A 9706-nucleotide genomic window follows, 5' to 3' on the forward strand; every position below is an offset into this window, starting at 1 on the left:
TTATTTATATCCACAAAAATAATTGCAAAATAAAAGTACATTTTCAATTTGTTTCTTAAGTGAATTATATATTTTAAATATGTTTAAAATAAGATATTTGGAGTTTAGAAAAGGAAACCTTATAACAAACATTAGATAAATTATTGCAAATATGTTATGCACAAACAAAAATACTCTATATGAATTTTTCAGTTTAATTGTATGTTGTAATTGTATTTATTTTTACATAATGTTTAAATTTTCATCGTATTTAATAAAATAATAATATTAATTGTTTATATATAAGAATTTGTAATTTTATTTTAAATATTTAAATTATATATTTATTTATTTTTACATTCTTTTAAATATGATAATTTTGTAAATTAGTTTAACTAGTTCGATCTACATTTGTTTTGCAAATTTATTTGCTCTGCAAATTTAAATGATTTGTATTTGTTCTATTTGATATGCATAAATATGTTTGATCCACATATTTTTTTGATCTGCGTCCCCATTAATCGTCGGTGGTGTTTCCTATTGGTACAGTAACAAAAACGAGTCATTGGTCCCTTGTTCTGAGTGTTTTTCTGAGAAAGAATAGTTTAGTATTATCGAGACTAGTGGCCTAGAAAACATTGTATGGGTCAAAGATCAAGAAAGTTTTGTTCAGAAAAGAAACAGTATAAAGACAAAAGGTAGAAAACATTGTAAGCCTTTTTGGTTAAAGAGAACACTAATATGTACCTGCTCAACGTGTGTAACGAGTGTTGTGTCCGAAACACTTGAAAAAGAATATCTGTTTTATCTATTTAATAGAGTAATCAAGTGCACTATCATCATTCACATAACAACTTCTCCTGAGAGACAAGAGGGATGCCGATTAGCCTGAGAGTTCTGAAGCAGGTTGCAGCCTTTCCGGTTGTTTTAGCCATCGTTTGCTATTTCTTCTGGCCATCAATCATCGCGCCGGACCTCTTAAAGGGCACGAAGGACGTTCTCCAAATGGCTAAGACCATTCCTCTCCCTGGTGATGGACCAGAGAGCTTAGAATTTGATTCACAAGGTGAAGGCCCTTACGTTGGCGTCACTGACGGTCGCATCCTCAAATGGCGCGGCGAAGAGCTAGGCTGGGTTGAGTTTGCCTACTCTTCTCCTCACAGGTTCATTCCTAACAAAAAGTTGCCAACCTTCCTATGTTTTCGTTGTTCCATAACTAGTCGTCCAATATATTTTCATCAATGTCCAACAAATCATTTAGTAATTAAACGTTTTATAGGGGATTAATTAGGGTATAGGTGGGCGCCTATACGCTGTCTAAACCGATTTTGAAAAATAGTTCTAGAAATCTTTTCGCTTAAGACTAATTTATTTATGACCGATTTGTTAGAACATTGATTTTCAATAACCTTGCTAGTGAATCTGACCCGCTTTTTTGTTTTGGTGAGTGAAGAGATAACTGTTCGAGGCATAAAGTAGTTCCAAGTTGTGGGAGACCATTGGGACTTAGCTTCCATAAGAAAACAGGAGATCTGTACTTTTGTGATGGTTACTTTGGTGTCATGAAGGTCGGACCAAAGGGAGGCTTCGCCGAGTTAGTTGTTGATGAAGCCGAAGGTCGCAAAGTCATGTTTGCGAACCAAATGGATATAGACCAAGAAGAAGACGTCTTCTACTTCAATGATAGCAGCGATAAATACCACTTCGAGTAATTAAAATTACACATTCGTTAATTTAAATTCACGGTCTTAATATTTTTTATCTGGTTGGTAACATTAGCAAAACGTGGAAATGCCAATAAAAATAAAATGAATAATAAATAAACTATAGAATAGATTAACAGAATGTGACATAGCTAATATATCTAAAATATGATCGTATATTATATCAAACAAACATATATACATGTAACCAACTTGTGTATGTGTTATGTTTGTTTTGTTGGACAGGCAAGTGTTCTACGTGTATATGTCAGGGGAGAAGACAGGAAGAGTAATTAAATACGATATGAAAAAGAAAGAGGCCACAGTTATAATGGACAAACTTCATTTACCTAATGGTTTAGCTCTAAGCAAGGACGGATCCTTTGTACTCACCTGCGAAAGTGGTACAAATACAATCCACAGAATATGGGTCAAAGGTCCCAAAGCCGGGACCAATGAGGTTTTCGCAAAGATCCCGGGTCCTATGGACAATATCCGACGCACGCCTACGGGGCATTTTTGGGTCGCACTGCATTCCAAAGACAGTTTGTTTACTCGTGTGTTTCTTAGTCACTCTTTTGTTGGAAAGTTTTTCATCAAAACGCTGAAGGTGGAGACTGCGATTCATCTCGTTAATGGAGGGAAACCTCATGGAATTGTTGTGAAACTCTCTGGAGAGACAGGAGAGATTCTTGAGATACTTGAGGACAGTGAAGGGAAGACGATGAAGTATGTTAGTGAAGCTTACGAGAGAGAAGATGGCAACTTATGGTTTGGGTCTGTGTATTGGCCGGCCGTTTGGGTTCTTGATAAATCTGTTTACGGTCTCAAATGAGCTAGTAATTTGGTGGTATGATCTTCTTTTTAACTTGTTAGAAGACAAGCATCTTCTTTTGTATTTTCTTGTTGTTGTGCGAGTGGACTTTGATTCTGAAGTTTTGAGTTGAGTTGTTTAATGGAGTTTTGTGGGATTTTATAAATTTTGTCAGGTGGTTAAAAAGAAAATTTTGTGGGATTTTATAAATTTTGTCAGGTGATAAACCATCTACAAATATATATATATATTTTTTAAAATAGTTTCTCATAATTTGGTAACATTTAAAAATTAGCACCAAAGATATACACGAAATCAAAATATACCCAAAAATCCGTGATAAACTATAAATATCAAACATCACAAAATATATCCAAAAACCAAAACTAGATCGAATACATACATAATTTAATTTATTACTTATTTTTGGTGTCACAATATATTTTAAAATCTCATTTTTTTTTTTTTTGTTTTCTTGGAATTTCTCTTATATTTTAGGTTTTGAGTATATTTTATGTATTTAATATAATCATATATTTAATTTAACCATGGTCCAAGCGGCGATGCGAAAGGCGATCTAGTGTTCTAGGGTTTCGATGATTCAAAGGTATTGGGATCCTGGGATTAGAGAGGAGGAGAGGTTAACGGGTCGATTTGAATCGGAGATTCGATTTGGAGATGGGATTCTCCAAGGTCGGAAGGCTGAAGATGGAAACTCGAGATTTTCTTTTGATTTTGGATGGGTTGGTTTGATCGAGGTTACGATGAAGATGGAGATTTGGATTTGGCGAAAACTAAGGATTACGAGGATCGGGATTTTGATTTTAATTTCGATCATCATCAAGACGAAATTGAATCAAGAAGAAAACGTATCTTTTCTCTTTCCTTTAGTTTGATCAATCAGAGATGTGGAGATACGAAGATATCCCGAAAAGTGTTTCAGAAGGAAAGTTATAGTGTCCTGGTACGAGAAATGTGGGATTGTAGAATGAGTTTGTGGTTAATGGGATTATTACGGGAGATTGATTCTGTTATCATGAATCAAAGAGAAATTAAGGAAAATTGTGGTAGCCCTAGGATGAGGATTTGGGATCAGTATAAAAGGAAGAAGGGGTTCTATACTTGGATCATATACCTTGTAACTTTCTCTCTTGCTATTGACAAAGATCAAAGCTTTATTCTTTTTCTTTTGGCTATGACACAGAGTCAACTTTTGAGCAATGTGGGGGAGGTGAAGAACGGAGAAGGAACTCGCAGAAGATTTCAGTGCCCCATTTCGATAATTCAGCTCTCATCAAGACTTTTTCCAAAACTCTTATTGGAAGATGTATGAATCCGGAGGAGCAGGAGATGAAGGCTCTGATCTCGAATCTCCCGAAGATATGGAAATTTGAGGAGAGGGTTGTTGGCTCGGATTTGGGTTTTGAGAAGTTCCAGTTTGACTTCGAAAAGGAGGAGGACATGGAGGGGGTTCTTAAGCTTCAACCTATTCATTTTGATTACTGGATGTTGTCCTTGGCGCGGTGGCAACCTAACAAGTCCTTGCTCTACCCGTCGGAGATAACATTTTGGGTTAGAGTCATAGGAGTCCCGTGGGAGTTCAAAACGGAACCCACTTTTGAGAGCATTGGTGACGCCATAGGAAGGACAGTGGCTGTAGATTTGGATCACTCTCGCGTGCAAGTGGTGGTTGATGCTTTTAATGAGCTGTGTTTTGAAACCACGGTAGACTTCACTGGTGGGGAGTTTTATGATGGAGAGGAAGCTCCGGTATCGCTGCTGTATGAGAAGCTGTTTGGATATTGTCAAGTGTGTGGTAGTCTGTGCCATAAAGATGAAGTCTGTCCCTTAGATGTGAAGAACATCAAGAAGAGCCCAGAAAAGAAACGAGAAGGAAGAGAAGGTAATGGTGCTTGGTACGATGGAGGGAAGTATGATGATCGCGCAAGGAGTTATAAAGGTGTAGTCATTAATGGAAACGCGAATCAACAGAATAAAGAAAGAGAAGGCCGGGAGTATTATGGCAAAAGTAAGGGCAAGATGGGGGAGGAAACATATTCTAAATGGATGAAGGTGTCAGAGAGAGGAAGTAAGAGAGCCTACACTAACCGTGGAACTTATAGAGGAGATGGGGAAGCTTCTCGGCACAGACCTGCGAGGAGAGAGGACTCAAGGCCTGGCGCTAAGAGTGGACAAATTCGACCCTCTTCAGGACAGACTAGGGAGCAACAGCCTCAACAAGATGCTCGTGAGGAAGTTCGAGAGGAGGTTGAGATCAGGTCCGCTGAGGAGTCTCGCGCAATGCCACCTTCTCAAGCGTTTCAAGTGGAACTGGCCAAATCTCAGGCTGAGGGAACGACAGTCATCTCGGATCCTATTGATGTGGACCAAGGGTTGGCAGCGGTACATGGTATGCAGGAGGATCATGTGGACTTAGAAGATGAGGATGTAATGGACATGGATGAGATTAAGGCTCATCTACTTGAGAATGAGATAGATATGGATGCAAAGGATTTTTTAGAGAAGCTAGAAGAGGAGGAAACTAAGGAAGTGGGCAAGAAACAGAAAGAGGAGAACAATGCTCAAGAGACAGACGAGGTGGTGTTTGTGGAAGAAGAGCAAGGCACGCTTGGTGGAGATGCGGTGAAGAAACCAGGATTACGTAAGAGTCTATTCAAGCCGTCGACCGGTACTGCGGGAAGTACTAAAATGAGAGCGTTCAATGCGCTTGCGTCACCACGTAAGCGAGCTGCAGAGAGGCCAGGAACACGACACGGAGATACCACCAATCAAGCAGAGAGTAAGGGTGCTTCAAACCCGAAACTTGGAAATCAGAGGATCTGATTTATGGTTAGAGTCTTTTCTCAAGGTTTTTCAAGCAGGCAGGGCCTGTCTTATGATTTAGGTTGTTTTCTGGTTTTAATAAGCTCTATGAGCACTTGCATTTTTTCTGTTTCTAAGAGTTGTAAGCGTCTGGTCTTACTGCGGTTTTATGGTGGCTGTTAAGGGATTTCTTTGAGGAAAAGCAATGGAATAATAAAACAGTCTTGTGTTATTGGTTTTGTCGTCTAACTATGGTAATGAATTCTTGTAATCGTTTTGGTTATATAGATGGATATAGGATTAGAATGTGGGATGATGGTCTCGTTGGTTTGGAAAGGAATCAGAGACATAATAGTCTTGTGGCGGGAAGGCGTCTGGTGAGTTTGTCAGATTGTAGGAGGCGTCTGGTGAGTTTGTTAGGTTTCCAGTGGTGGCACATGAAGTTAGGAGTTTTGGGTTTTATCATTTTTGCATTGGGGACCACAGACTGTTTTATAGTTTTGGTATGTTACTTATTTGGCAGAGTGAGATCTCTTTTGTTAATAGATGTTCAATGTTTGGAGAGGTTCTGGTTTATTGGATATGGTGTTGCAGGTTTCTCTTTTAAGAATAGCTTGAGGGGTTTGGATTATCTTATTGTCTCTGATACGGTGCGCGAACGTGTTGTGTCCTTGGTATCATCAAACCAGGATCAGTTACTGATTGGATGGAGGGGATTATATTATGATGCATATGCAATGCGAGCTGAGGTTTTTTTCTCAAACCAAGAAGACAGTGGGTGTTGGTTTTTTAGTGAAACAAACTGGTTTCAAGTGGGAGTGGGTGGTTTTGCGTATAAAATGTGTGGCTTTGGTGGGTTCTTGTAGTTTTTTTCTCGTTTATGGAATCGATTTTGTATTATTATGGAGGCTAAGTGATAGAAATTGGACAGTATTAGTGGTATCATTTTCGATTATTATGGGATGGTTCAGATCACAAAGAAAGGAAAATAGTTGGATTGTGGAAATAGGGTATCATTACACCCATAGACACTCGGCTCTCAGAGCAAATAAAGAATAAATTTTTTAAATGCGGGTTTTGAGTTGGAATTGCCGAGGGATGTGAAGTAAGTGAACTCTAAGCTATTTGAGCGAGATAAGGTATAAACATAAACCGGATTTATTGTTTTTATCAGAGACAAAACAAGATTCAGAGTTTGTCCAAAAATGGCAAGCTCACTTTGGATTCGATAACCTAGTCACTATAGACCCAGTGGGGAGAAGTGGCGGATTAGCGCTTTTCTATAATAATAAGTATCAGGTAAAGGTATTATATTCTAGTAACCGAATGATTGATGTGGAAGCGGAAGTCCTGGGCAAAACGGTCTATCTTACATTTGTATATGGGGACCCAGTTCAAAAAATGCGGGAACAAGTATGGGAACAGTTAACTTGATATGGACTGGCGAGATCCGACCCCTGGTTTATTATTAGGGATCTCAACGAGATTACTGAAAATCATGAAAAAGATGGTGGGGCTATAAGGAGTGCAGATTCTTTTATTCCTTTCAATAATATGATAAGAAATAGTGGTTTGGTAGAATTTCCGGCTAGGAGAAATAAAATGTCATGGCAAAGGAGAAGAGAAAAAGGGAAAGGGGCAGTGATGGTTCGATGCCGTTTGGACCGTGCGCTAACAAATGAAGAATGACATACCCTATTTACATGTTCCTTTACAGAGTATTTTGGGATGGTGGCTTCTGATCATCGTCCAGTGGTAGCTTATATGGAAGAAAAAGGTCCCAGACGGAAATGACAATTTCGGTTTGATAAGAGGTGGATTGGGCTAGAGGGTCTCCTAGAATCAATTACAATGGGTTTGATAGATTCTAATGAAGAAATATAGTAACTGTCGTCATGAAATTGCTAAATGGCGGAAAAATAATTCACCTTATGAAAAAATAAAATAAATGAGTTACAACAAGCACTTGAAGAGGTGCAAACAAATAATACTAGGTCTCAAGAGGATATTCTGGAGGTGTCTAGGAAATTACAAGACGCATATAAGGATGAAGAAGATTACTGGCATCAAAAAAGTAGGAACATGTGGTATTCATCTGGGGATCTGAATACAAAATTTTATCATGCTTTAACTAAGCAACGGAGAGTTCGCAATAGAATTGTTGGATTACATGATGCTAATGGGAATTGGATTACAGAGGATAATGGTGTGGAAAAGGTGACAGTGGACTATTTCGAAGATTTATTTACTACCACCTCCCCATCGGAATTTGATAGTTTCCTGATAGAGATTACACCGGGCATCACTCCTCAGATGAATCAACGCTTGTTGAAGCTAGCGACGGAGGAGGAGGTTAAAGAGGCTTTGTTTATGATGCACCCAGAAAAGGCGATTAACAATATTTATATGATACTAAAAACGGAGAGACCTACAAGGATGACGGAACTGAGGCCAATCAGTCTCTGTAATGTAGGATATAAAATCATTTCTAAGGTCTTGTATCAGCGTTTGAAAATATGTCTTCCCTTACTCATTTCCGAGACTCAATCTGCATTTATGGCAGGAATATTGATTTCTGATAATATTCTTATCGCCCAGGAAATGTTTCGCGGATTGCGGATATCGGGTTCTTATAAATGGTCAACCACGTGGCCTCATTGTGCCACATAGGGGTTTACGTCAAGGAGATCATTTATCGCCTTATTTATTTATTCTCTGCACTGAGACTTTAATTGCAAATATAAAAAAGACAGAGAGAGGACAACAAATTATGGGAATGAAGGTAGCTCGAGCTTGCCCATCGATTTCTCATTTGCTTTTTGCGGATGATAGTCTTTTCTTTTGTAGAGCTCAAAAAGAAGAGTGTCAAACAATCCTTAGGATTTTAAAGGAATATGAGGCAATTTCAGGGCAGCTAATAAATTTTGATAAGTCTTTAATTCAATTTGGATATAAGATTGAAGAATCCGTCAGACAGGATTTAAAGGATATTTTGGGTATTCAGAATCTTGGAGGAATGGGATCATACTTTGGTCTACCAGAAAATCTGGGGGATCAAAGATCCAGGTTTTTAGCTTTGTACAAGATCGTTTAAATAATAGAGTCAATGGGTGGACTTTCAAGTTTTTAACAAAAGGGGGAAAGGAAGTGATTATTAAGTCAGTGGTTACGGCATTACCAAATCATATGATGTCCTGTTATCGCTTGCCTAAAGCAACGGTGAAAAAACTGACAAGTGCGGTATCACAATTTTGGTGGAGTCCAGGGGGAAGTACAAGAGGCATGCACTGGAAATCATGGGATAAGTTATGTGTAGACAAGGAGTAAGGAGGTTTAGGGTTTAAAGATATCACTGATTTCAACACAGCGATGCTTGGTAAACAGTTATGGCGTCTGATAGAGAAGCCAAACACTTTATTTTCTCGAGTTTTCAAAGGTCGGTATTATAGGAATGCTTCTCCCTTGGAACTGATTCGTTCATATTCTCCGTCATACGGCTGGCAGAGTATTGTTTCTGTTAGATCTCTGGTTAGCAAAGGACTAATCAAAAGGGTGGGATCAGGGTCTTCTATATCTGTATGGAATGACCTCTGGCTCCCAACCAATCGCCCGAGACCAGCTAATAAAAATCAACACAATTTATACCTCAACCTTACAGTAGAGTCCCTCATTGACTCTACCTCGCGAACTTGGAATTCAGAGGTAATTCGGACTTTGGTGGATCCTCAGGATGCGAAACTAATATAAAGTATTCCACTAAGCGGGATTCATCAGGTGGATAGAGATGGATGACACTTTACGAAAAATGGTAAATATACAGTCAAATCAGGATATCAAGTAGAACGGATTTATCCAGATAGAGAAAGACCACCACTACTGATTGGGCCAACAGTTGATGTCTTGAAGGCTTACTGCTGGAAAATACGGTGCCCACCAACGCTAAAACATTTCCTATGGCAATTAGTGACATGGTGTATAGCGGTACGGAAGAATTTACAAGCAAGGGGGATTCAAGGGAATATTTGTTGTGTAAGATGTGGAGCTCCTGAGGAATCAATAAACCATGTGTTTTTTGAATGTCCTCCAGCTCTTCAGGTTTGAGCTCTTTCGAAGATACCATCAAATCAAGCTATTTTTCCAACGAGTTCCCTCTTCACAAACATAGATCATCTTTTCTGGAGAGTTTTCCCGCAGATGGAGGATCACCAGTTTGCATGGATACTATGGTACATCTGGAAAGCTAGGAATAATAAAGTTTTTAGTAATTTGGATATGGACCCTATGGATACGCTAAAATTGGCTGAAACAGAATCCACATTGTGGGCTGAGGCACAAGTAGGGAATGACCAGAGGACACCACCACCAATAATAGATACGGTACTGTCGT

At 38.8% G+C, this 9706-nt stretch overlaps 2 protein-coding genes across 3 annotated transcripts; both read left to right on the forward strand.

The window, feature by feature from the left end:
* Window positions 1–814: 814 nt before the first annotated feature.
* Window positions 815–2712, forward strand: LOC106320265 (protein STRICTOSIDINE SYNTHASE-LIKE 8-like). The gene is made up of 3 exons (XM_013758630.1): window positions 815–1142; window positions 1433–1687; window positions 1929–2712. Exons 1-3 carry the CDS (start codon window positions 856–858, stop codon window positions 2515–2517), a joined length of 1131 nt encoding a protein of 376 aa, XP_013614084.1. The 5' UTR covers window positions 815–855; the 3' UTR covers window positions 2518–2712.
* A 286-nt stretch (window positions 2713–2998) lies between these two features.
* LOC106320269 lies at window positions 2999–5551 on the forward strand. 2 transcript variants are annotated; one of them, XM_013758634.1, is made up of 2 exons: window positions 2999–3365; window positions 3701–5551. In XM_013758634.1, the coding sequence occupies exons 1-2, from the start codon at window positions 3236–3238 to the stop codon at window positions 5338–5340; spliced, it is 1770 nt and encodes a 589-aa protein (XP_013614088.1). In that variant the 5' UTR covers window positions 2999–3235; the 3' UTR covers window positions 5341–5551. The 2 variants fall into 2 exon arrangements, with proteins under 2 accessions (XP_013614088.1, XP_013614089.1); XM_013758635.1 differs by having other exon boundaries at window positions 3273–3460.
* Window positions 5552–9706: the final 4155 nt, after the last annotated feature.

This window comes from Brassica oleracea, unplaced genomic scaffold (genome assembly GCF_000695525.1).
Source record: "Brassica oleracea var. oleracea cultivar TO1000 unplaced genomic scaffold, BOL UnpScaffold00866, whole genome shotgun sequence".
Taxonomy (NCBI): domain Eukaryota; kingdom Viridiplantae; phylum Streptophyta; class Magnoliopsida; order Brassicales; family Brassicaceae; genus Brassica; species Brassica oleracea.

Excerpts from the sequence above, each read along its gene's own strand:
- LOC106320265 (XM_013758630.1), top strand. The coding sequence starts at position 856 with ATGCCGATTAGCCTGAGAGTTCTGAAGCAGGTTGCAGCCTTTCCGGTT. Across the intron at positions 1,143-1,432 it reads GCCTACTCTTCTCCTCACAG|AGATAACTGTTCGAGGCATA; the intron begins GTTCATTCCTAA and ends TGGTGAGTGAAG. Across the intron at positions 1,688-1,928 it reads AGCGATAAATACCACTTCGA|GCAAGTGTTCTACGTGTATA; the intron begins GTAATTAAAATT and ends TTTGTTGGACAG.
- LOC106320269 (XM_013758634.1), top strand. The coding sequence starts at position 3,236 with ATGGGTTGGTTTGATCGAGGTTACGATGAAGATGGAGATTTGGATTTG. Across the intron at positions 3,366-3,700 it reads AATTGAATCAAGAAGAAAAC|AGTCAACTTTTGAGCAATGT; the intron begins GTATCTTTTCTC and ends GCTATGACACAG.